General features: G+C 47.8%; 1 protein-coding gene across 1 annotated transcript in view; it reads left to right on the top strand.

Annotated features, from left to right (window-relative positions):
• Positions 1–13852: 13852 nt before the first annotated feature.
• The window catches only part of nwd1 (NACHT and WD repeat domain containing 1), a 57169-nt gene continuing 43182 nt past the window's right edge, over positions 13853–27839 (top strand). Inside the window, exons 1-5 of the mRNA XM_052030667.1 lie at positions 13853–13958; positions 19480–19565; positions 20518–20634; positions 20756–21113; positions 23289–24567. Coding sequence (XP_051886627.1) covers positions 13853–13958; positions 19480–19565; positions 20518–20634; positions 20756–21113; positions 23289–24567 — 1946 coding nt within the window. The remainder of the gene's footprint in view (positions 13959–19479; positions 19566–20517; positions 20635–20755; positions 21114–23288; positions 24568–27839) is intronic.

The raw sequence follows: 27839 nt of genomic DNA, 5'->3' as shown, positions 1-27839 counted from the left end.
AGGGAGAAGGGGATGGGGAAAAGTCAGATCTGACAGGTAGGGAGGCTTTGAGGAAGGAGAAGCAGAGTACAGGCTACAAAAGTAGTAAGGTGGATGGGCTAAAGTGCATTTACTTAAATGCAAGAAACATCAGGAATAAGGGAGATGAACTGAGAGCTTGGATAAGTACATGGGACTATGATATTGTGGCTATTACAGAGACATGGCTGATATCAGGGCAGGAATGGATATTGAATATTCCTGGTTTTCAGTGTTTTAAAAGGGATAGGGAGGGGGGGGAGAAGAGGAGGACAGGTGGCGATACTGGTCAGGCACACTGTTACAGCTGCAGAAAGAGTAGATAATGCAGAAAGATCCTCTCTAGAGTCAATATGGGTGGAAGTTAGGAACAAGAAAGGGGCAGTTACCCTCCTGGGAGTATTCTATAGGCCCCCTGGTAGCAGTAGGGATACTGAGGAGCAGATCGGGAGGCAGTTTTTGGAAAGATGCAAAAATAACAAAAATAATGGGAGTCTTTCCAAATATTGATTGGCACCTACTTAGTGCCAAGGGTTTAGATGGGGCTCAGTTTGTTAGGTGTGTCCAGGACGGATTCCTGACACAGTATGTTGACAGGCCGACTAGAGAGAATGCCATATTAGATCTAGTTTTAGGTAATGAACCGGGACAGGTGACAGATCTATTGGTGGGTGAGCATTTGGGGGACAGTGACCATTGCTCCATAACCTTTAGAATTGTCATGGACAGGGATAGGAGCAAAGAGGACGGGAAGATACTTAATTGGGGAAAGACGAATTATGAGGCTATAAGGCGAGAACTTGGGAGTGTAAATTGGGGTGACATTTTTGAAGGGAAATGTACTATGGAGATGTGGTCGATGTTCAGGGATCTTTTGCAGGATGTTAGGGATAAATATGTCCCGGTGAGGCAGAGAAGGAGTGGCAGGGTGAAGGAACCGTGGGTGACGAGAGAGGTGGAACAACTAGTTAGGAAGAAGAAGGCAGCATATATAAGGTGGAAGCAGCAAGGATCAGACAGGACTCGTGAGGAATATAGAGTAGCAAGGAAGGAACTTAAGAAAGGGCTGAGGAAAGCAAGAAGGGGACATGAAAAGGCTTTGGCGAGTATAGTTAAGGAGAATCCCAAGGCTATTTTCTCGTGCGTGAAGAGCAGAAGGATGGCTAGGGTAAAGGTAGGTCCGATTAAAGACAAAGGTGGAAGGATGTGCCTGGAAGCTGTGGAAGTGGGTGTGGTTCTCAATGAATACTTCTCTTCAGTATTCACCAAGGAGAGGGGTCTTGATGATGCTGAGGACAGTGTTGGTGAGGGTAATGTTCTAGAGTATGTAGATATTAAGAGAGAGGATGTGTTGGAGTTGTTAGAAAATATTAGGACAGATAAGTCCCCGGGCCCTGACAGAATATTCCCCAGGCTGCTTCATGAGGCGAGGGGGGAGATTGCTGAACCGTTGGTTAGGATCTTTGAGTCCTCGTTGTCCATGGGGATGGTACCAGAGGATTGGACGGTGGCGAATGTTGTCCCCTTATTCAAGAAAGGTAGTTGGGATAGTCCAGGGAATTACAGGCCGGTGAGCCTTGCGTCTGTGGTGGGTAAGCTGTTAGAAAGGATTGTAAGAGATAGGATCTATGAGCATATAGAGAATCATGGACTAATTAGGGACAGCCAGCATGGATTTGTGAAGGGAAGATCTTGCCTCACTAGCCTGATAGGGTTCTTTGAGGAGGTGATCAGGAAGATTGACAAGGCTAGTGCAGTGGATGTGCTCTACATGGATTTTAGTAAGGCGTTTGACAAGGTTCCACATGGTAGGCTTCTTCAGAAGGTCAGAGGCCAAGGGATCCGGGGATGATTGGCAGTGTGGATTCAGAATTGGCTTGCCTGTAGAAAGCAGAGGGTTGTGGTGGAGGGAGTGCATTCGGATTGGAGGGCTGTGACTAGTGGTGTCCCACAGGGATCGGTTCTGGGACCTCTACTTTCTGTGATATTTATTGATGACTTAGATGAGGGGGTGGAAGGGTGGGTTAGCAAGTTTGCAGATAACGCAAAGATTGGTGGTGTTGTGGATAGTGTGGAGAGCTGTCGAAGCTTGCAGAGGGACATTGATAGGATGCAGAGCTGGGCTGACAAGTGGCAGATGGAGTTCAATCCAGAGAAGTGTGGGGTGGTACACTTTGGAAGGACAAGGTAAATGGCAGGATTCTGGGCAGTGTGGAGGAGCAGAGGGATCTGGGGGTTCATATCCACAGATCACTGAAAGTCGCCTCACAGGTAGATAGGGTAGTTAAGAAAGCTTATAGGATGTTAGCTTTCATAAGTCGGGGGATCGAGTTTAAGAGCCGTGAAGTGATGATTCAGCTTTACAAAACTCTGGTTAGACCACATGTAGAGTACTGTGTCCCGTTCTGGTCACCTCATTATAGGAAGGATGTGGAGGTGTTGGAAAGGATGCAGAGGAGATTTACCAGGATGCTGCCTGGATTAGAGAGTATGGATTATGAGGAGAGACTAAAGGAGTTAGGCCTGTTCTCATTAGAGAAAAGGAGGATGAGGGGAGACATGAGAGAGGTATACAAGATATTAAGAGGAATAGATGGAGTAGACAGCCAACGCCTCTTTCCCAGGGCACCAATGCTCAAAACAAGAGGACATGGCTTTAAAATAATGGGTGAGAAGTTCAAGGGAGATGTCAGAGGGAGGTTTTTCACCCAGAGAGTGGTTGGTGCATGGAATGCACTGCCTGGGGTGGTGGTGGAGGCTGATACGTTGGTCAAGTTCAAGAGGTTGTTAGATAAGCATATGGAGGAATTTAAGATAGAGGGATATGTGGGAGGAAGGGGTTAGATAGTCTTAGGAGTGGTTTGAAGGGTGGCACAACATGGTGGGCCGAAGGGCCTGTATTGTGCTGTATTGTTCTATGGTAGCTGGAACTAGTTACCAACCACTGGAGGGTCTGGAGGCAATTTACAAGGATATTGGCACGACTAGAAAATGTTAGCTATGAGGAAAGATTGAATAGTTTGTATAACCTTTGGAACAGAGGGGAGACTTAATTGAGGCCATCAAATTATGGGGAGTCTAGATTGTATAAATAGGAAGGATTTATTCCCATTTGCAGAGAACCATAATCCAGGGAGAATAGATTAGAGGGGAGACGAGGAAAAATGTTTTCACCCAGAAGGTGGTGGGCATCTAGAATTTGCTCCCTGACAGGGTGGGAGACGCAGAACCCCACCCCCGCCCCTGCCTCCCCCCCCCCCCAACACACACACACACACACACACACACACACTTATTTAAACAGTGTATGAATATGTCTTATATGAAGAGCCATGAACTTCAGGGTTAAGGACCAAGTGCAGGAAGGTGGGATGAGTCTGGAAACTCACTTTCTTGACTAGCTTGGACATAACAAGCGAGGTGACCTCCTTCCGTGCTGAAAAATTTCAGTGATTCAAATCACAGCCATTTTCCTTTGTGCAGGATATTAATAGAGCATTTTCCCCTTGAAGCCCATTGACTTCAGTTATGTCAGGATTCCTTGACGCCACACTCAGTCAAGTGCTGCCCTTATGAACCTCTGGAATTCAATTATTTGGTGCACGTTAGGACCATATCAATGTTGAAGTCTGGAGATAAACGTTCCTAGTGAAACCCAAACTGAACATCATTGAGCAGACTGTTGGTGAGTACGTGACATTGGATAGCTCTGACAGTGGCCTGTTCTTTCATTTTATTAATGGGCAGTAAGTAATTAGCCAGAGTAAGTCTGTACTTTTGCATACAAAGCATTCCTGGGGAATTTTCAACTTTCTTGGTTTGGTGCTACGTTGCAGCTGTGGGTGCTGGATGGAGTACTGTTCAAGCAAGCTGTATTGTCCTGGATGGTATCAGGCTTCTCGTGTTGTTGGAGCTACACATCGAGGAAAGTGGAGAGTATTCATCTCTCTGTTCATTTTGCACCTTACATGGATGATGGAAAGGTTTTTTTGTGTCAGGAAGTGAGTCACTCCAAGCAGGAGACCCAGCCAATAACCTGCCCTTATATCTATAGCACTTCTGGTAGTGGTGCAGTAGCTAAGTTACTGCATGTGGTCTGGGGCATGTTGCCTACAGGCATGGATTACTTCAATTGCTGAGAAATTGCAAATGGCATTGAACACTGTGCAATCATCAGTGAACATCCTCACTCTGACCCTATGCTGGAAGGAAGGTCACTGATGAAGCAGCTGAAGATGGTCGGGCCAAGGATACCGCCCTGAGGAACTCCCTCCGTTACGCCCTAGCACTGAAATGATTGACCACGAACAACCACAACCATCTTCCTTTGTGTGACATCAACTATAAGGCACCAGCTAGATGTTGAACGAAAGTGGAAAATGCCAGAGGCACTCAGCAGGCAGATAACATCAGAGCTAATGCTTTGCGTCAATAACCTTTCCTCATCTGATGAAAGGTCATCGATCTGAAACTCTCTCTGTCGCTCCACAGATGCAGTCTGATCTGCCTCAAAGGTCAGGATCAGAAATAGGTCTCCGGAGCTGTGAGGCAGCAGGCTCCATGAGCTGTGAGGCAGCAGGCTCACATTCTGACTTTTAAATAAATCCGTCATCATATGTTGCCATAATTATACTGTCGGTGATTCCCTGGACATGCTGTATCCCTCTTCATAGATATTGTCTTATAAAAGCCACCTATCAGATCCCTGGCCATACATCTTCTCCCAATGAATCTTTGTGCACAGCAAGATGCCACAAGTAGCTTTGTTGATCGGATTGAGGTGGTAATGGTCTTGTATGAATGTTGTCCAGCATTAAATTCCCCTAATATTCATCATCCACTCAGGAGGGATAATAGTGTAAAGGTCCCCCCCATCCTACAATGCAGTGCACTCTCAGTACTGCCCCTCCCATGATGTGGAGATTCCTCAGTACCGCCCCTCCTGCAGTGTGGATCTCCCTCTGTACTGCCCCTCCCACAGTGTGGAGCTCCCTTACTACTGCCCCTCCCTGCAGTGTGGATCTCCCTCTGTACTGCCCCTCCCACAGTGTGGAGCTCCCTCAGTACTGCCCCTCCCACAGTGTGGAGCTCCCTCAGTACTGCCCCTCCCTGCAGTGTGGAGCTCCCTCAGTACCGTCCCTCCCACAGTGTGGAGCTCCCTCAGTACTGCCCCTCCCACAGTGTGGAGCTCCCTCAGTACTGTCCCTCCCACAGTGTGGAGCTCCCTCAGTACTGTCCCTTCCACAGTGTGGAGCTCCCTCAGTACCGCCCCTCCCACAGTGTGGAGCTCCCTCAGTACCGTCCCTCCCACAGTGTGGAGCTCCCTCAGTACTGCCCCTCCCACAGTGTGGAGCTCCCTCAGTACTGTCCCTCCCACAGTGTGGAGCTCCCTCAGTACTGTCCCTCCCACAGTGTGGAGCTCCCTCAGTACTGCCCCTCCCACAGTGTGGAGCTCCCTCAGTACTGCCCCTCCCACAGTGTGGAGCTCCCTCAGTACTGCCCCTCCCACAGTGTGGAGCTCCCTCAGTACTGCCCCTCCCACAGAGTTTTACGTCTGGAGCCTCACCTCCAGTGTGGTCCATTGAACTTCACTGCTGAATTTTAATGGGCACAGTTTGAAACTTTCACCAAATGTTGAACCTTACTGAAAGTGAACATCAACTTGTGAAATGCCAGGACTGTTATATTTCCATTTTTTATATCCTCTTAATGACAGAATATATGGCCTTTTTCTATTTTAAATGAACCTTTCTCATGTCATCATCAAATGTCGTGTGCACTAGTTCTAGCTCCCTGTAAAGCAAAATAAGGATTTGATATTTCTGCCATCTCTCTTTTGTTGCCTGTGGTAATCTCTTGTCTTTTCCTTATTGGCCCTATTCCCTCGCTAAATTTCCTTTTTTTATTCCCGTATCGGTAACATATCTTACTATTCTGTTTTACCTTATTTCGGGTTCCTCTTCACCTTACTTCCTGTGTCACACTCAAATATTTGAGATAAACTCTGCGTCAGTAGAAGCTGCCAGAGTCAGTGTCATTTCCAGCTTCATAATTAATCTTTGTGTGAATTCACCCAACGTTTACTCATCTGTTGTTAAACTCTGGGTGTTTTGTAGAAACTTGCATGGTCCATTTACCGCAGTTGGTGGGGAAATTCCAGACGACTGCTTTATACACAGGGATAATTCTGTGACTCTGCAACTACAGCATTCATGGGTAGCCCCTGCAGTCATTTTCTACTGAGCAACAATGTCACAGAGTCATACAGCACAGAAACAGGCCCTTCAGCCCACCGAGTCTGCCAACCATCAAGCTTGTTTTATTCTCCCCCACATTCCCATTTCCCCCACTCACCTGCACACTATGGACAATTTACAGCGGCCAATCAACCTACCATCCTGCGTGGACTTGGGATGTGGGGTGAAACCCGAGCACCCGGGGGGGAACCCATACATCCAAACTGCACACACACAGCAACTGAGGTCAGGATTGAAACCAGGTCACTGGATCTGTGAGGCAGCATCTCTAGTAGCAACGCCACAGTGTCCAGGAGCACTTGTTACAAATTTGTGATGTAGCCGCTTTGTCATTTGAATAGAGATGTTAGGAGTTTATTTAGATTAGTAGAAACTACCAACTGGCATAAGGGTTAGTAACCAGAGGTCACAAGATGAAGGTGTAATACAGGAAATACTGGAAATATCTGGCTGGTCGATCAGCCTCTATGAGAGCAGAAACAGAATTAAGGTTTCAAGTCGATGACCTTTCAACAGAATTTAGAAAAGTTATAGAAAAAAAAACAAGTTTAAATAGCAGGTGGGAACAGGAGGGGGAGAGAGAACCAAAGGTTATGTCAGTGACAGGGTGAAAGTTAAGAGAGGCTGATATTGTAAGGAGCAGCGCTTGACAAGGAGGTCTGATCAAAATCTGATGCACCAGTGGGATTTTGGAATGAAAAGTGATCAAAGTTTGTGTAGAGACTGAGAAAACCTGGTTGCATGCATTCTTTCACATGAGGTAACTTTGAAACTGATTAAAGAGAGGTCTCTGATCATTGTTTAGTACATATGTAGTAAAATACGGAACTCCAGGGGTCCCTGGTCAGCCCCCACTTGGAGTACTGTGCTCAGCTCTGGTCGCCTCACTACAGGAAGGATGTGGAAGCCATAGAGAGGGTGCAGAGGAGATTTACTAGGATGCTGCCTGGAATGCGGAGCATGCCTTATGAAAGCAGGTTGAGGGAACTCGGCCTTTTCTCCTTGGAGAGACGGAGGATGAGGGGGGACCTGATTGAGGTGTATAAGGTGATGAGAGGTATTGATAGGGTAGATAGTCAGAGGCTTTTCCCCAGGGCTGAATTGGTGGCCACCAGAGGGCATAGGTTTAAGGTGCTGGGGAGTAGATATAGAGGAGATGTCAGGGGTAAGTTTTTTACTCAGAGAGTGGTGAGTGCGTGGTGGAGGCTGATACGATAGGGTCTTTCAAGAGACTGTTAGGTAGGTATATGGAGCTGAGTAAAATAAGAGGGCTATGGGTAAGCCTAGTAATTTCTAGGGTAGGGACATGTTTGGCACAGCTTTATGGGCCGAAATGCCTGAATTGTGCTGTAATTGTTCTATGTTCTTCCTGAGCTCCTGAAAAGGTATTTACAGTGTAAATGCGGATTGTTTAAAATAGCTGGAAAATCACTCTAAATAAAATCTAGGTGCAACTTCTGGCTTGTTGAAAGTTGTGTGGGTGTACACATTTTATAGGAAGGTGTAATTAAGAATTGGTAATCAACAATTTTCTCTTGGGAGAGCTATGGCATTGCCTTTGAAAACTTATTTTTAAGAGAAATGCATTTGACAGCCTGACATATTAAGACCAATGAGTTGAGATAAGCAAATTCTCTGAGTCTCTCATAGAAACTGAAGGACAACATGCGCCCTGTCATGTATGTGTGCACGTGTGTGTGTGTGCGCGCGTGCACATGTGCGTGAAAATATGCTTGTAAGATGTCAGTTAACCGGCATCTAGAAATGCACAGGATTTGTAGCAAAGTGGTCTCAGGTTCAGCAGTGTTATGTGACATCAGCACACTGCGAAATGGAACAGAGAAGAGAAGCAGCGTTTTAAATTTTCAAAGTACTGACACACCTGCTATTGAGAAACTGCCTAACCCAATTGCTTCAGTAACAGCACCAGTTAGCAGTGTTTAGAGGATATTCAAAAGGACTAAGGGGAACTAATAATAAATATCCAGATGATAATTCTCCTTGGAATAGATACAATTAAAAAGGATAATTGGAAGAATATATGTCCACAACTAGACTTATCTGTTAAACCACAGCTTTCTGTATGCTGCAGTATTTTTTATTTTATTCTGCATTTCAAATCTATTGTAACCTTTTGAACTACTTTTTCTTACGTGGCCTTTGAAGATGTATTCACTTTAGGCACATTAACGTATCGTGGGTCTTGGGCAGCCACATGGGAGGTAAGATTATTGACATCAAAAATTTGCCTCACTGAGATAAAAGAGGCCAGATGTGATTTGTTGAAGTTGGATTTCCAAACTATGTCTCAGACTCTTGGTAAGATTTCAAGTAATAAAGATAACAGTAATGTCTGCATTTGATCCAGGGTGGTATATGCTGTCATAAATGCTGCTGGTTGAACAGTTTGGAGTGTCAATAAACCTGAGGTGATAGGTATCGGTCCCATCAACCAACTTTTATGTGACAATAGAGACACAGGAGACTACAGATGCTGGAATCTGGAACAAACAACAAGCTGCTGGAGGAACTCAGCGAGTCATACAGCATCTGTGGAGACAAAGGGATAGTTGACGCTTTGGGTTGAGACTTTAGTAGCATGAAGCCATTTATTTGTTCGTGAGTCGTGGGGTGGAAGTTAATATAATCAAGAATCTTGACCCCCTCCATGTGGACGAGACAGTTAAATGGCCTTCCCTATAATTTATATTCAATGATACGTAGTGTAAATCTCCTGGCTGAACAAGGACACCAGAAATAGGTCATCCAGCCCTTCGAGTCTGCTGTGCCATAATCAAGATCATGGTTAATCTTCTCCCTCAGCCCCATTTTCCAGTGCCATTCCCTTTAATGGACATAAATCTATTCATCCCTGTTTCGAATGAACTTAGTGACTGTTACTACTGTCAAACAACGGGGTCAACCCTGGTTCAGTGAGAAGTGCAGAGAGATGTGCTGGGAGCAGAACTGGGCAGAGATAAAAGTGATGAGGTGACAGCTAAGTGAAGCTGCAACTCAGGACTAGATGTGCGCTAAACAGCAAAGACAGCATGTGATAGAGCCAAGTGATCTTGGCTAATGGGTCGGATCTAAGCTCTGTGGTTTTATAGCATGTGATTGTGAATGCTGGTGGACTGCTAAACAGCTAATGGGGAAGAATGCTCCAAGAACATCCTCAGTTCTGGCAGAGCTCAGTATGTGAGTGCTAAACAGGAGGTCGAAATGTTTGCAATCATATTCAGGCAGAGGAGCCGACTGGATGAACCACTGGATGATTCCTCCTGAGATCCCCACCATCACAGAAACCGGTCTCCAGCTAACTCTATTCACTTCACTTGATACCAAGAAATAGCCGAGAGCACTGGCTGCTGCAAAGGCTATGGGACCAAGCAGCATCCCGGTTGTAGTACAGAAGACTTGTTCTCCAGAACTAGCTGCGCATCTAGCTAAGCTACTCCAGTCCAGTTACGACACTGGAATCTGCCCAACAATGTGGATAATTGCTTTGGTCTGTCCTATTCGCAAAAAAGCAAAACAAATCTAATCCAGCGAATTACCGCCCAATCTATTCTTGATCAATATATGGAAGGTATAGTCAACTGTGTTGTCAAGTGGCACTTAATCACCAGTAACCTGCTCACCAATGCCCAGTTTGGGTTTTGTCAGGACCACTCAGTCACATGGACCAAAGAGCTTCTTTCCAGAGATGCAGTGACAGTGACTGCCCTTGACATTGAGGCAACATTTGCCTGATTGTGGTATCATGTCAATGATCACCAAGGGGAAGACACTCCTCTGGCTGGAGTCATACCTTGCACAAAGGAAGATGTTTGAGGCTGAGGTGGAGGTCAATCACCCCAGCTTCTGGATGTCACCTCAGGATTTCCTCAGGGCAGTGTTCCAGGCACCTTCCATCATAAGGTTAGAAGTTCATGGGTGATTGCCCAATGTTCAATTCCATTCACAACTCCCCAGTAACTCTACCAGCCAATGCTTGTATGCAACAAGATCTAGACAACATCAGGCAAGGACTAATAAGTAGCAAGTAATGTTTGTGTCACAAAAGTGCTAGGAAATGACTGCCTTCAACAAGAGAGTCTAATCCTGTACCCTAGACATTCAATGGCACCTTCGTCACCCAGTCCCCACCATTAACATTGCAGCGGCTGGACAAGTCAGACAAATACTGCAGCTGCAAGGCAGGTCATGGCTAGGTAGCACAATTTATGCTCAACAACAGAGTTCAATCACAAAGCACTGCTCGATTCCTGGCCTCTATCTTCCCTCCTTATTGCACTTTTGGGCACACACTGGGGGTATCACTAGATCTCTCCAGCAAGGAGTGGGATCCTCCCCCTGACTCAGTTGTAGTGTAGAAAGATGATTGTCAGGCTTTGTTAAAGGTATCCAGATTCAGAGGAAAACACAGCAACAATATACTTACAGGTGGTATTTGGAGGTGAAAGGACTACAATTAGAGCAGATTAAACTCATTATAGGACAAATAAAGGTTTAAATAATAGAAAGGTAACACTGCAAAAGCAGTGCATACTTTTTTGGAGTGTGGGTTGGGTTCCGACAAGGCTTGACATTTTTTTACATGACTTCACATTCAACCTTGTGCTTTGATTTCACTTGTGTCACAGCTTTTAAAACGTTTCACAAATGTTCTTCATGAATTCAGTGCCCTTAATGTGAAACCATATTCTGTCTTCGAGAGTGAATAATACCTTTCTGTTTGACATATGATGTTGCACTTGTTGCTCAGTAACACAGCTAATCATTAGACACTCTCACAGAGCCAATAGGAGAGCCGTCCTCCCCAGATGTATTCATTTGTGTGAATATTTGCACAGGAAAAAATGAGGGAGGAGTGGACAATTATACTATTCACGCCCTCTCTCAATTATAGACCATGAGTCTCAAATCAATGGTAGGGAAGCTATTGGAGAAATTTTTTTTTACAAAATAAACTTTATTCATAAAAGAAACTATATACAATAATAAAACAGTTCAAACCTTTACTTTCGTGTACAGTTCTGTTCTTAGTGTTACCTTTTGATATATATAAAAAAACACAGCACCGATGCCACATGTGTGGCTCCCTGGGGTGATACCGCAATCCCATATTTACAACATTTAAGGTGCTTCCTCCCCAGACCACGCCCCTCCCTCTCCTGTGGCAGAAGAACCCTAAACTGTCGTCCTTCCCCACCGAGCCCTCACGCTGGCTGCACCCAGCTTCAGTGCGTCCCTCAGCACGTACTCCTGCAGCCTGGAATGTGCCAGCCGGCAGCGTTCCCCTACGGACATTAGGATTTATGAGCATTTGGAAAAACATGGCCTGATTAGGGACAGTCAGCACGGCTTTGTGCAGGGCAAGTCACATCTTACTAACTTGATTGAGATTTTGGAGGAGGTGATGAAGGCAGAGCTGTGGATGTTATCTACGTGGATTTTAGAAAGGCATTCGACGAGGTCCCTCGTGATAACCTCACGCAGAAGATTAAGATGCATGGGATCCATGGTGACTTGGCCGTTTGGATTCAGAACTGCCTTGCCCATAGAAGGCAGAGGGTGGTGGTCCATGGGTCTTATTCTGGCTGGAGGTCTGTGACTAGTGGTGTTCTGCAGGGATCCGTACTGGGACCTCTGTTGTTTGTGATATGTATAAATCACTTGGATAAAAACGTGGATGGGAGGGTTAGTAGGTTTGCACATGACACAAAGATTGGTGGTGTTGTGGATAGTGTAGAATATTGCCAAAGGGTACAGTGGGACATAGATCATTTACAGATGTGGGTGAGAAATGGCAGATAGAGTTTAATCTGGGCAAATGTGAGGTATTGCACTTCGGGAGATCAAATATAAAGGGAAATTACACAGTTAATGGCAGGACGCTCAACAGTGTTGATGTACAGATGGATTTTGGGGTCCAAGTCCACAGCTCCCTGAAAGTGGCTGCACAAATTGATAGGGTGGTAAAGAAGGCATATGGCATGTCGCCTTTATTAGTCGAGGCATTGAGCTCAAGAGTCAGGAATTTGTGTGGCAGCTTTATAAGACCCTGGTTAGCTTGCATCTGGAGTATTGCATTCAATTCTGGTCGCCCCATTATAGGAAGGATGTGGCGGCTTTGGAGAGGGTATGTGCTATCAGGATTGGTTGGACAAACTACGGTTGTTTTCTCTGGAGTGGTGGAGACTGAGGGGAGACCTGATAGAAGTTGGTGAAATTATGAGAGGCATAGATAGAGTAGATAGCTGGTATCTTTTTCCCAGGGTCGAAATGTCTAATACTAGAGGGCATGCATTTAAGGTAAGAGGGCGTAAGTTCAAAGGAAATGTGTGGGGCAGGTGTTCAGCACAGAGAGTGGTGGGTGCCTGGAATGCGTTGCCAGGGGTGGTGGTGAAGTGATAGAGGCATTTAAGAGGCTCTTAGACAGGCACGTAAATATGCAGAGAATGGAGGGATGTGCAACATAGTGGGCTGAAGGACCTGTTCCTGTGCTGTACTGTTCCATGTTCAATGCAGGACTGTACACTGTTGGTGTATCAGCCCGAGCTAGTCCAAAAGTCACCTTAACTGGGAGGAAATCTGTGCCTTAAATTTGTGCTGCGTGGGGTAGAGCCACCGCTGCACAGCTCCAGTGACCCGGGTTCAACCCTGACCTCCAGTGTTGCCCGTGTGGAGTTTGCACGTTCTCCCTGTGATCACTTGGGCTTCCTCTGGATCTTCTGATTTCCTCCCACATCCCAAAGGCATGCTGGTAGGTTCATTGGCTGATGTAAATTGCTCCTTGGTGTAGGTAAGTGGCAAAAAAAAATCAGAAGGGCTTGAGAGAGAGAACAACTTGTAAGGCCACGGGGAAATAAGGAGAGTGGGAATGTGACTGATGAGGGAACAACTGGCCTGATAGCATTGCTATTTTGGGATACAAGGGGTGTCAGGGAAGGGTTCCTCATATGAAATGTTAACTGCTTCACTCTCCACAGATGCTGCCCGGTCTGCTGAGCATTTCCAGCATTTTAGTATAAACTAAAAAGGAAAGGTAAGAGAGGGGCAGTGTTTGGCAGCTTCTGGTGTGGGCACGAACGTGAGCTGTGCATGAAGCACTCGGTGCGGTGGATGGTGCAGCAGTGGTCACCACACGTGTCGATATTGGCTGCCCTCACCCTATAATTAAACAAGGAACTATGGAGCTCCCAGAGCAGGCAGAATCCTGCTCATTGTTCAGGTCAGATTCCCGAGTGTCACCTGAGACCGGCTCAGACGTGAATGAGCATTGGTTGTCAAGGCGATAACTTCCCCGGTTCTAGGTTGCACACAGACTGCAGTCAGCTGGTGCAGGGACGGGGTGTGGATAAAGGAGAGGGCGAGGGAGAAGTGAAGAGAGTGGCCAAGGACGAGACGGCGTTGAGCGATGGAGAGGCCAGGGGCCAGGCCTGAGGTTCTCCTGTCCCAGGCCTTCTGCAAAGGCCGTCCTTAAAGTCCTGCTCACAGTCGGCGTTGGAAACAGGAAGCGAGGCAGTCCGGGGAGCAGCTGAGGCGCGCAGTCTGGCTGGCCTCCTGTCAGGATGTTGAGTGCGGATCATCGGCAGGCTCTGCTCCAAGGGAAGCCTGTCAACCTTCCAGTGGACAAGTCCAACACGGTCCGAGTGTTCATCAGCTCCACCTTCACAGGTTCGGTACACACCGCTCGTGCCTCCTGTCCTTGTTGGCTGAAGCTGAGTGGGGCTACTGCCCGCTGTGGGGCGTGGAGGCAGTGCCGGGACACTCTTCCACTCATGGATTTGAAGTTTTTGGCAGGATTAGGAGAAATGAAGAGCTTTTCCCCACCCACAGAGGTGGGGTCAGGAACTCACTGTCTGAAAGATGGCATCAATAGTTTAGAGAAAAACAAGTGCAATGTATCCATATCTTCTGACAACACAAACCTGGTAAGCTCCAATGGCAATACAGAAGCAGCACAAGCAAACAGGCAAGGAAGGATCAGTCATTTGGCCCTAGGTAGGGACCAATACTCAAGCATCATTAAACGTCTCTTCAGCTTCCGCATCACCTTTTCCGATCCTTGCTCATAGCTACAGTTTTCCAGTCCTTGTAAATCTCATCTGCACCCTCTCCATCCTTCCTGTAAGGTGTTGACTAGAACTAGAAGTAGTAAACATGTATGGCGACTTGTAGTACTTGGGCGGCATGGACGAGTTGGGCCGAAGGGCTGTATGACTCTGACTCTGACTCTCCACCCCTCTAACCCTGGGGCTTCTTCCTGGCCAATTAGGAAGGCCTATACTCTTGCAGCCTCTCTCCCTCCTCATTCCACTCTACCTTCCCCTACCTCTACCTCCCCTCTCTACCTCCCCCCTTCCCCGATCCCCTCTACCTCTCTCTCTCTACCTGGCCCCTTCCTCACTACCTATCCCTTTCTCCCTCTTTCCCTCTCCCTTTCCATGCTCCCTCCCTTTTGTCTTTCTACTGGAAGCGGTTGCGCTGGAGAGAGTGCAGAGGAGATTCCCGGATTGGAGGACTTTATAGTTATTGGATAGGCTGGCTCTGTTTTCCCTCCAGTGCAGGAGGCTGAGTGGTGACCGGATGTAGGTGTATAAGATTATGTGGCATGGATAGGGTAGAGGTTCAAAATCTTTTTCGCATATTAGGGTTGTCAAAAGTTAGAGAGAATACGTTTGTGAGAGGAAGGAGGTTTAAAAGGCGGTCTGAGGGGTGAGTTTTATTGCATAAAGAATGGTTGATATCCAGAACTCACTGGCAGGTGTTGGCCTCATGTTTAAGAGGCACTTAGAAAGACGCTTAATTAGGCAAGGCACAGAAGGATATGGACCTAATGCAGGCACATGGGCTTAGTGTGGATGGGCAAAAAGGTCAACATGGACATGGTGGGCCGAAGGGCCTGTTTCCGTGCTCTGTGACTCTAATTCCATCTCCATTCCTCCACTCTGCTCCCCTCCCCTAATCCCCTCTCCCTTCCCCACTCTCTCCATCCCTCCCCTTTCCTTCCCTATCTATTGCCTCTCTCCATCCCCCACTCACCCTACCCCCCACTTCCTCCCTCTCCCCTTCCCCTCCTATGCCTGCTCCTTCCAGACCTTCAGCAGTTACCCTGCCCAGCCTCCTAGACGTCTTATGTTTTCTTAAGGCCGCCCTTCATTCTTCTAAGCTACATTCTTCTAAGAATTCCATCTTGTTTAATCTTTCTCCATAAAACAATCCCTCCCTACCTGGAACATCCTAGCAAACCTTCTCTGAATTGCCTCCAATTAAATCGTATCTTTCCTTAAATAGGTGACAGAAACTATTCGCAGTTCTCTAGATATGGTCTCATAGTTGTGCCCATCACCCTATACCTGTACAATTGCAGTAAGATTTCCCTGCTTTTATACTCCAACCCCCCTTGAAATAAGGGCCAATATTCTATCAACCCTCCCTGTGACCTGCTGCACGTGTGCTGGCTTTCTGTGCTTCATGCTCTCAGATCCCCAAGTTCTTTGTTCTGCAACTTTCTGCATTTAAATAATATTTTCTTCCTTCCAAAATGAACAATATCACATTTTCTCCGATACAACGTTTGCCGACTTCCAGCCCACTCATTCTGTACTCCTTTCACTCCCTTTTCCCTCCTTTTCCACCCCTTTTCCTCCTCCTCCCTCCCCAGCCCCTTCCCTCCCTCCCCTCCCCCTGTTCAATTCTCTCCTCTGCCCACCCCTCTCACTTTCCCCTCTCCCCAACCCCTCCTTCACCCCTTTCCCCTACCCCGTTCCCTCCCTCTGTCTCCTCCCCATGTCTTCCCCTCCCTCACCCCATCCCGCTCAATCTCCAGGTATTTCCCTCCCCATCCCTTTTCCTCTCCCCTTTCCCTTTGTCTTTTTCCGTCTCCATCCTCCCTTTCCCTCTCCTCCTCCTACCTCCTCCACTTCCTTCCCATTCCCTCCTCCCTCCATTTCCCGCCTTCCTTCCTCTCATTCCTTCCCTTCCTCCTACCACCACTCCATCCCTCTCTCTTTCCCCACCTCCCTTCCCTCTCTCCCACCTCTAATCTACCCTGTGCCTCTTGTCTCTCTCCCCTCTCACCCAGGGGCCCTTCCTGCCCAGCCAGTTATAAGACCATGAGAGTTAGTGATGGGCACTGTTACCGCAGTCATTGGACCAGTAGAGTAGAAGAGGGTTGGACCTTCTATCCCAGCCTGGGCCTTAACAAGAGTTATTGAGGCAGTAGCTATGGTGGGGAGCAGTCCCACCTCCCTGTGGGCCACAGACCCATCACCCACCCCCCCATTTGGGGCTGAGGTCTACACCAGTTAAGCTCTGAATGCAAATCAACCTGTGGCTTCACTTGTGGGGATGGGGGAGGGGGGGCAGGCTCCCTCCTTTCCATCACCTTCCTCGGCAAGGTGTGGACCCAGGCTAGGGGGTGGCTTCTGCTGGCTGGCTCTGTTGTTTCGCACCCCAGTCACTCACGGGTCTGGACCCACGGGTCAGGTGGGGACAAGGTTGGGTTCGAATTGCGTCTCTGATAGTGAGGCATCTTGCAAGCAAGGTTACTTACATTTATTAGTAGCATTCAGTACAGTATTTAAAATCAACAGACAGTGACAGGAAATACCTGGGAAGGAAGCACAAGTGTGGTTTAATGATTCTTGTAAACTCAGAGAGAGAGAGAGCATGGTGGTGAGGAGTAAAAATAAAACAGAATTATGTCCAAGCATTAGAAACTGCAGCTGTGGGCAGCGCCCCAGAACACTCTATGCAAAAGATGCATTTCACTCTGTTTTGATGTACATGTGACTAATAAAGAAATCTTATCTCCTTCGGTCCATTCCTCCAGCTATATCCAAGCAGCCCCTTTACTATCTGGGCCATTGTCCTCACAAGCCTACTTCTAACAGGACATCACTGCACTGTCACTCACCACGGGCTCTCCAGGTAACACGTGTGGCATTAATCACATTGGTTGGTACCGCTTTAAGAATTGTGGAGCATGACCAATTGCAAAGGATGATTAGAAGGAACCATACACTTTGGTCCATGATTGTTAGATGCTACTGATAATGGACAGATCATGCTGGTGGTGTCTTGAGTCAAGAGGCCTACGGTAATGATCTGAGCTGAGAGTTGGACGCACTTCTCATCTGACACCTCAGCTTTACATCAACCATGGCTGCTGCATCTAAAGCAGCCACCCTCACTCAAAATAGTGGCAAGCAGCTTGTCTTCTTTAACTTTAATTAACATTACCGGAGATCAATGGCGCCGGATCGTGGCAACTAGCTGCACGCTGCTCTCTGCAGATCTATTCATCTCTTTTATTATAATCATTCTACTCTTTTAAATCAAAAATTCTATGACTCTAAGATGGCCTGACACCTTTCTGTTTGCCTGTATTTTCTCTGTAACACTTTATTCTGCATTCTGTTATTGTTTTCCCCTGAACTACCTCAATGCACTGTTGTAATGAAATGATCTGTATGGATGGCATGGATAACAAAGATTTTTCACTGCACCTTGGTACATTGTGACAATAATAAATGAATTTACCAATTTTATCTGTGTACTTAGTGCAACACTGCTCGTGTCAGAGACAGCCTGCCTCTGGTGTCTGTCTATGCAGTGAGCATACAGTGGAAGTGGTACACGTCCCTCTGTAAGTTCTTTTGTTCAACAAAGCACCTTATTGGTTTGAGTAACTGGCCTTCACCAGTATTGCAGTAAATGAACGAGTGACTATACTGAGATATGGTATGGTTGATGCAACTATGAAATTCAGGCACTGCGTCTGACTTGGAATGGAGCTCTCCCCTGGTTAGCAAGTATTCACTTGACAAATCTTTGCTCCAATAAAGGGTTTTATTTAGTTTAATTTGTCACTTAACAAAGGTTTCTTTTGGCAAACCGTAGAGCTGGGGCCATATGCCTGGAGATTGCCTTTCAGACACAGAGCCATGAAAACTAACAACATTTAACAGTCATTTTGATGGGGTTAATGGGAAGAAAGTTGTGAAATAAACATAAGGGGAAAAAGTGCACTTGCACTCTCTTACTATGGCAGGTAAATCAGCACAAAGTTTAAGATGCTGTTGCATCTTGTTGGTCACAAGGAGAGAGAACGGCACAATGCCACAAAGTCCTCAAGTGAGGACCTGGAGAATAAATGCTTCAGATGTCCCACAAACACACTGCAATCCCCCTGGAAATGAAACAGTTGACATTACTGGTTCTGAAGCGGCCTCCCTCCCTGTGTAGAAATGCTGCTGGCTCTCAAAGTTCTCTTGTTTAATAAAGCACCATGTTCGTTGTAATAACCGGTAACTGGGTGGGCGAATGGGAGAAAGATACAGTGACACTTCACACCAACTCAAGGTTACATGTTGGATGTAGCAGTCCAGATCTGATCAGATGTAAATCATTAACTCTGTTTCTCACCCCACAGACATTGCCTGAGCACCTCTGGCATTTTCTGTTTTATTTCAGATTCATAGCACCTGCGGTATTCTAGATATTTTATTTATTAGTCACATGTACACCGAAACACACAGTGAAATGCATCTTTTGCGTAGTGTGTTCTGGGCAGGGACTCAGCGAGGATATGCACCACTTCCAATTCAACTCAAATTGACCTCGGGATGTGTCGACTCCAGGAAGGGGAGTTCACTCACCCTTAAAGGGACAATTCTAGTGCCCCTCAATGCCCCTCAGTAATACAAAATACCTTGCAGGTTGTCACCTTCAATACCAACATCATCAAGCAACTGACTTGGAATGGAGCTCTCCCCTGGTTAGTGAATATTCACCTGACGAACCTTTGCTCCAGTAAAGGGTTTTATTAAGTTTAATTTGTCACTTAAAGGTTTCTTTTGGCAAACCGTAGAGTAGGGGGCATATGCCTGGAGATTGCCTTTCAAACATAGATCCATGAAAACTAACAACATTTAGCATTGTTTTGATGGGGTTAATGGGAAGGAAGTTGTGACTATCACCCATTATCAGCAATGCTGCTCATTCCCATTCCCTCATTGGGTAGGCTTTTCCTAGATATCGGGATCAAGTCAGTCCCAGAAACTGCAAGGTGGCAAAGGTCAGAGGTTTTGAGTTGGAGCTCAGTGTACGTTCTACAGAGGTCCTCCTCTTTCCTGCTCTGCTAACCCGGATCAGAATTCCCACTGTGATCAAGTACTCCTGTGTTTTCCAGATATGTGCATGGAACGCGACGCTCTCCTCGACAAAGCCTATCCAGAGGTGCAGGCTTTCTGCCAGAAACTGGGCCTGGTTTTCGAGGTGAGCTCAGGGACAATTGATAGAGAGAAGCACTGTTCCCAGGGAAAGTGTAAATCTTCCCAGGATAGAGGAGGAGGGAGAACAACTGGGTGGATGGATCTGAGACAGGAAAGGTAAAGGGGGCTGAGGGGCAGAACAGGAAGTGACAAATGACAGGGAGAACATGCAACAAGGGATGGGGGGATGTGATATGGAGGGAGTGTTATGGTGGATGTGTGGCAGTGGATGGGTGTGACAGGGAGGGGATGGGAGTGGAGGCAGTGGGTTGTGATGAAGAACTAAGTTGGGAGGTGAGTCAAACATAGAACATTACAGCACAGTACCGGCCCCTCGGCCCACAATGTTGTGCCGACATTTTATCCTGCTCTAAGATCTATCTAACCCTTCCCTCCCACATAGCCCTCCATTTCTCTATCATTCATGTGTCTATCTAAGAGTCTCACATTGGAAAATTGGGTGTCAAGGATGGGAGATGGAGATAGGAGGTCAAACATTGATGGGATGGGGGTGTCACTTGATAACTTGGCGGTTGGGGAAAGAGACCAGGACTGGGACATGCAGGGAAGCACCCTTCCTTCTCCTCAAGGTCCTTGCCTCGCCATTCCATCCTCCTTTCAGCTACTGGGTTTCTTGTGTCCCAGGAAGATGCCAAGGATCGTCAAAATCTGGGATGACCTCATTAATACTTTCAAGGACATTAATAATCTGCCCGGTGACATTAATTAAAGCCTGACCTCGGTCAGTGAGGGGTTCCACAATGGGACCCCAAGGTGCCTCCGTCCAGCCAAGAATGGGGTGCATTAGAGCTGGGTCACTGTCACAATTCAGATTATCTGAGATATCCACCTGCTCTTGAGGGAGTGGATGGCAATCCCATCATCGATCCACCCCACCCCCCCTCCCCACCCCAGGGATATACGTGGCAAGTTATTCATCCACCTAACTTCCTCAGGTAGTTGACATGCGTTGGGGAGTCCCAAATACACTGACAGCTGATCACATGAGCACAGAGCTGTGCCTGAGAGAGATCGAGTCCTGCCAGAGGGTATCGCTGGGGCCAACATTTATCGTAAGTTGTTCTTTTATTTCTCGTTTTCCTCCCCACTTCTTGACGATGACACTGATTTTCTTATGAGCACATCATGTATGAATGCCATTGGAATAATCACTATCTCCTCTGGAACTGGCAGGCTCTGGTTGGCAGTCGCTACGGCTATCGACCCATCCCTCGCGTTATAGAAGAAAAGGAATTCGAGGTGCTGCTGTTGAAGCACTCCTCAGATTCCGGTTCCTGTAAATTGTTCCTGAAGGATTGGTTCTGGAAGGACGAGAATGCTGTCCCTCCTGTTTACGTCCTGCAGCCGGTCACCACACACCTGCCGCACTACAGTGACACGAGCCCGGGCAACCGGGAGCGGCACGAGAAGGAGGTGCTCGCCTGGTCCCAGGTGGAGGAACGACTCGCGGTTCTGCTCCGGACAGCGGCCTCTTGGGCAGCAGACGAGGGCCTCATCAGGAAGGAGGCAAAGCACAAGTACTTCAAATCGGGTGAGACGCCCCAGCCCCAGCCCTTCTCCCTCCACTCGCCTGTTCCAGAACAGGCACAAGGCCAGATCGGTGCTGAGCTTGCTGATCCTGGGCAACGATAGTTGCCTTTAGCTCGACAAGGGAAAGAGGGAGTAACAAAGTTGTTGGAGGGACTCAGCAGGTCGGGCAGCATCCGTGGAGGGAAATGGACCGTTGACGTTTCGGGTCGAGACCCTGCATCTGGAATGTCTGCCTGGATCCAGCTCCCGATTGCTGGGTCTGACACATAGTTAATAGAGGGAGAGAGATACAGCATGGAAATAGGCCCTTCGGCCCACAGAGACTGTGCTGACCATCAACCAACCATTTACACCAATCCTACACTAATCCCACTTTATTATCCCCACTGTTGGATTTGACTGTTTTAGTTCATTTTTTAACATGTACAGTGTTTAATACACCTCAAGTGGCTGCACATGGAATGGCCGCTTCCTAGCTTATTGGTTCGTCCTTCAGGTGAATATGTGGTTTTTTCATTGGTTGGTTTGGCCACAGGTATCTAATAGGTTTCCTGATTGGACTATTGTTAGCTACGGAGTACCTCTTATCTCAGGTATAAAAGGTGTCGTTTTTTGTTAATCACTCTCTTGCTCTCCTCCACACGACCCCAACCACCCCCCACCCCCCCACCCCACCCCGACCCTAGCTCATCTTTAGTTCCCTTTGTCTCGGCTCATCTCCTGGTAGTAAAGCCGGTGCCATGTGATCAGTGACTGTTTCTTTGCTTTAAACTTTTCCAATAAAACTTTGTGAAGCAGTTGTTTTCAACTCATTCCTGGACTCCTGAAAGAACCTGTGGGTTCGAAAATAACCGGATCCGACACCATGTTCCCATCAACTTCGCCCCCACCCCCCCACCAGATTCTACCAGTCACCCACACACTGGGGACAATTCATAGCGGCCGATTAACCTACCTGTCCACGTCTTTGGGACGTGGAAGGAAACCAAAGCACCCGTGTTCATAGGGAGTGCGTGCAAACTCCACACAGCGCCCGAGCTCAGGGTAGAACTGGTGCGGTGAGGCAGCAGTTCTACTAACTGCGCCATTTTGCCACCCTTAAGTATGTTGTTCTTCAGTACCAGAGGTCATCGTGGGGGCAGCTCAGTGGCACAGCAGGAAGAGTCGCTGCCTCACAGCTTCATCGACCCGGGTTCGATCCTGACCTCCGGTGCTGTCCGCAGGGAGTTTGCCCGCTCTCCCTGTGACTGCGTGGTTTTCCTCCGGGTGCTCCGGTTTCCTCCCACGTCCCAAAGACCTGTGGGTTGGTAGGTTAATTGACCACTGTAAATTCCCCCAAGTGGGCAGGTGAGGGGTAGAATCTGGGGGGAATCGACTGGAATGTGGGGAGAATGAAATGGGATTAGTGCAGGTTTGGTGTAACTGGCTGGTTGATAGTCAGCATGGACTCAGTGGGCCGAATGGCCTGTTTCTGTGCTGTTTGACACCTTAACTCTGCAGACTGCAGACACACAGTTCAGAGAGTTGATGAATTTAAAATACAGCACATCCCAAAACTAGTCCAGTGAGAATCTGCATGTAACTCCAAAGAGATGATGTCTTTCTTGGCCGCCCTTTCAATGATAGTGAGTTTGCCAACCATGAGAAGGTCAAGCCATGACCTTATGGGGTCAGGACATTAGCATCCAATGTGAAAAACACGATGATGCTGGAGGAACTCAGCAGGCCAGGCAGCATCCATGGAGAAAAGCAGGCGGTCAACGTTTCTGGTCGGGACGCTTCTTCAGGACCTGACCCGAAACGTTGACCACCTGCGTTTCTCCACGGATGCTGCCTGGCCTGCTGAGTTCCTCCGGCATCATTATGTCTTTCATCTAGATTCCAGCATCTGCAGTCCTTTTTTCTCTAGCATCCAATGTCACCCCTGCCTCCCTGGTATGGACAACCCTTTAACCATGTTTATTAGCCAATGCAAATGGGCATCCAGTGGTAGAGTGTTGGGAGTGTGACACAAGTCCCTTGGCGGGTGTTTTAACTGTGCACCATGCCCTGGGTTAACTGAATCAAACTGTGGCTACACTTGTCCCGTGCCAGATGATCCCGATCTGAGTGACTTCTGCTGGACCCTCAATAAGCCACTGTCCTTGTAACGGTCACGTTGTCCTCTCTGTTGCAGTCACTGAATGGGAGATTGATTACGGCCTCCGGGAAACAAGGCAAGGAGATGTGCACTGCTCTGTCTTCATCCGAGACATCCCCAACATCCAGGATCAATGCGACGGGCAGCAGTTGCACAGATTCATCGATGTCACCAGTGACGGGAGCATCGACAGAGAGGCTCAGGAACTTCTCACCGGCCTGAAGGCCGAGATTGTTGGCAAGTGCTCGAAGACTCTCCGTGTGCACCAGGTGAGGTGGCCGAGCGGGGTGCTGGACACCCGGAGCGAAGCCCATGACAACTACCTCCAGGACCTGTGCCAGACCTTTGTCCGGGACATGAAGCAGCAGATCGTCAGGCGGGTCGCCGATCGGCACGAAGCCCAAGACGAGATGGGTTGGCTGTTTGAGGAGTTGTCTCACCACGCGGCGCTCTGCCAAAAGAAACGCAGCATCTTCTGCGGCCGCGCCCAGCTCCTCACCAACATTTGCCGAAGTATGGAACTGAAGAACAAAGGCACTCACAGGCCCCTGGTCGTCTATGGCCCTTCAGGGACCGGGAAGACAGCCGTCATGTCAAAACTTGCCGAGGAGGTCAGGAAACATCTCGGTGATGGGACGGTGGTAGTTACCAGGTTGCTGGGCACATCACCACTGAGCTCTGAGATTCACACTGTGCTGAAAAGTGTCTGTTTCCAAGTGTGCCTTGCCTTCAGGCTGAAACCTCCTTTGATGCACGTTGTTAACTCGTACAGTGAGCTGGTCCAGTTCTTCCACCGACTTCTGAGTGCCGTGTCCAAGAAGAACAAGGAACCCTTGGTCCTTATCTTCGATTCTCTGGACCAGTTATCCTCTACTGACGGAGCGCACAGGCTGCACTGGCTGCCTAAGGAATGCCCGGTAAAGGTCCACCTTGTCGTCTCAACCTTACCCGAGGAATGCAACATCTTAAACATTCTGCAAGGAGCCATACCAAGCCCGGAGTGCTACTTTCAGGTAGAAGCCCTCTCCTGCGAGCACGGACAGCAGGTGATTGCCATGCTGATGGCAACGGTGAGGAGGAAGCTCACCAAACAGCAGCAAGAGCTGATTCTCGACAGCTTCAAGCATTGCGGGCAGCCCCTCATGCTCAAGCTGTGCTTTGACGAGGCCAAGCGATGGAGCTCGTACGTACGGGACTCTGAGCTGTACGTGGCTAAAGGCACCCGGGAAGCCGTACGTTTCCTGTACGTGCGGCTAGAGAAGAAACACGGCCGGACTTTTGTGTCACACGCTCTGGGATACATCGCCTGCTCCAGGTTGGTCTGACTTCACTCCTTTTCGGGACAAGGGCCACTGACAGAGGTACATAAGAATATAGGAGGCATAGATAGGGTAGATCATCAGAATCTTTCTTCCCCATGATTGGGGTATCAACGACAAGAGGGCATGGGTTTAAGATGAAAGGAAGGGGTTTTAAAGAGGACCTGAGGAGTATGTCTTTTAGATAAGATAAGATCTCTTTATTAGTCACATGTACATCAAAACACACAGTGAGATGCATCTTTTGCGTAGAGTGTTCTGGGGGCAGCCCGCAAGTGTTGCCACGCTTCCGGCGCCAATGTAACATGCCCACAACTTCCTAACCCGTACGTCTTGGGAATGTGAGAGGAAACCGGAGGAAACCCACGCAGACACACAGGGAGAACGTACAAACTCCTTACAGACAGCAGCAGGAATTGAACCGTGGTTTCTGGCGCTGTAATAGTGCTACAGTATGCTAACCGTTACACTATCGTGCCTGCAGGTTGATATCTGGAACACACTGCCAGAGAAGATGGTGGAATTAGATACAATCACAGTGTTTGAGGGGCATTTATATACTCAAGGCATACAGTACATACTTACTGCGGGCAAACGGGATTAGTGTGGATGGGCAAACAGGTCAGCATGGACACGGTGGGCTGAAGGGCCTGCTTCTGTGCTGTACCACTCTATGGCTCTCTTACACTAAGAAGTAATTAGAGTCACTCTGATGGGAGAGCTGCCAACCATAGAACGTAGAACAGTACCGCACAGGAACAGGCCCTTCGGCCCACCAGGGCTGTGTCGAACACGATACCGAGTTAAACTAAATCTCTTCGGACAGTACATGATCTGTGTCCTTCCATTCCCCGCATATTCATTGTGTCTAACAGCCACTTAAATACCTCTATCATGTCTGCTTCCACCACCACCCCTGGCAGCACATTCCAGGCACCCACCACCCTCTGTGCAAAAAAAACCTTGCCCCGCACATCTCCTTTAAACGTTCCCTCTCTCACCTTAAATGCATGTCCTCTTGTACTTGACATTTTTACCCTGGGGAAAGGATTGTGACTGTCTACTATATCTGTGCCTCTCACAAGTTTATCGCGACTCCCCTTAGCCTCCGATAATAGATGATGGAGTGGAGAATCCCTGAGGAAGTTCCCAGCTAATCACAATGGTACTATAAACCAGGGTTCTTCCTCCAGAGGTCAGCTTGCCTCTGTGTGGACCACGTTACACCCGGTATGAGTGCACTGAATGGGACAGCTTTATTCATGCAAATGTACCGACTCACCTTGACATTGGTGCCCAATTCCAGTAGGATATTCCTCATGCTTTCCTCTCCTGTGAGTTGGGGGTTAAGGTCAGCCAATCCCACAACACTCTCTCACCATAGCTAACAGGAGATTCGGAGTGGTCCTCTGAACCCCATGTGGCCTGCCCCTGGTAATGCTGTCACCTCTAAGGCAGAAGGTTGGGGTTCAAGCTCCACTCCAGAGACCTGAGCACCTAACCCCAGCTGTCACAGGTACTGAAGCAATGCTGTGCTGCCAGAGCTGCTGTCTTTGGCCTGGAGCATTAAACTGACATGAAAGACCTCACAAGCTTATCAGAACAGCCGGTATTCTACCCAACATTTATCTCAACACCACTAAAGATGGATAATCTGGTTACATTGTTCCAAAACAATAATGATTTAACTACCATAGAGTGTTTGGCCTCAGCACCATTGAAGGTTTCATTAATATATCATTTCATTATAATTTGGGCAGGCATGGTAGTGTAGTGGTTAACGTAATGCTATTACAGCACCAGCGACCCAGGTTCAATTCCGGCCACATTCTGTAAGGAGTTTGTACGTTCTCCCCGTGTCTGCGTGGGTTTCCTCCGGGTGCTCCAGTTTCCTCCCACATTCCAAAGATGTACGGGTTAGGAAGTTGTGGGCATGCTATGTTGGCGCTGGAAGCGTGACGACACTTGCAGGCTGCCCCCAGAACATTCTACGCAAAAGGTGCATTTCAGTGTGTGTTTCGATGTACATGTGACTAATAAAGATATATTGTCTAATTTTCCACCTTCAATGAACCATTGTCTCATTCAGATGAAGACCATCACTGTCTCTCACCATAACCTGTCCCCTCTAAAGCCCCCATCTCCACTCCCATAAACTCAAGGGATCCAACAGGGAACAGCTACGTTTTACTACCAGATATTTCTGGACCACTGAAGCCCAAGTACGCTTGTACTGCTCACCATTCCAGGATCGACCTGGAGTACTAGAGTAGCCTCCAGCTTCTTTTCTGCAAGCTATCTTCTTGAACCCCATTCTATCTCCTCCACCTCAGACCCAACAACAAGTGAAGGAGATCAGAGACTAACGTTGAAAGTTTCTGCCCTGCTGCCTCTGCATTTCCCTCTGTTTCCACAGCCCATTACGGCCACATCCTTCTGTGGTTCCCCTGCATCTTTCTCCACTGTCTTCATGCTGCTGGCTGTTTCCCTCTGTCCTATGCCTACTGACCACCTGATATCCTCCTACGTTTGTTCATGACAACACTGGCTCCCTTTCCCATACCCTAACTGGTGTCCTCCACGGATCCATATTTGGGCCACTCTAATCTCTCATCTGCCTTGCTGTAGATAATCTGTGGTGTATAATGTAGAGTATACTCTGTCATTGTATCTCAACTCTCACTCTCTCTCTCTCCTCCCTCTCCCTTTCACTCTTCACAAAGCCGTTACACCATCTATATGACACAGGTCAGGAGGTTGCTTAAATATCTCATCCACTTTCCTGGCTGAAGCTGTACCACTCGACTTGTGCCCCATTCACCACCCTAAACACTCTGCACCACTGGTGCACAATGACTTCAGGGTGTACCACCTTCAAGTTGTACTGCATTACTTCCCTAAGCTCCTCCCTAACCCATGACCTCTTCCTCTTCCTCCTGCAGGTTTCTCTCCTTCACTTGTTGTTTCATTGTAGGGACTAAATCCTGGAACTCCCCATCCAACAACACTGAGGCATGGGGCAGGTACCCTCACAGAAGGATTGCTGGGCTTCACGAGAGGGTGACTTACCACCTCCTCAAGGGCAGTTACTAATGACCACTAAATCTTGCCAACAATGTCCACATCCATTAAAGTAACAAAGCACATAGTTTCATCACAACATCTTGTTTCATTTTTGTAGGACCTTTTTTTTCATTCTGATACAGTATATTGATTCATGACACTGGTGCATAATTTATTTCTGGTGTGCTGTGTTGTTCCCCGACAG

This window comes from Pristis pectinata, chromosome 15 (assembly GCF_009764475.1).
Source record: "Pristis pectinata isolate sPriPec2 chromosome 15, sPriPec2.1.pri, whole genome shotgun sequence".
NCBI lineage: Eukaryota > Metazoa > Chordata > Chondrichthyes > Rhinopristiformes > Pristidae > Pristis > Pristis pectinata.
This window is presented reverse-complemented; position numbering and strand designations above follow the sequence as displayed.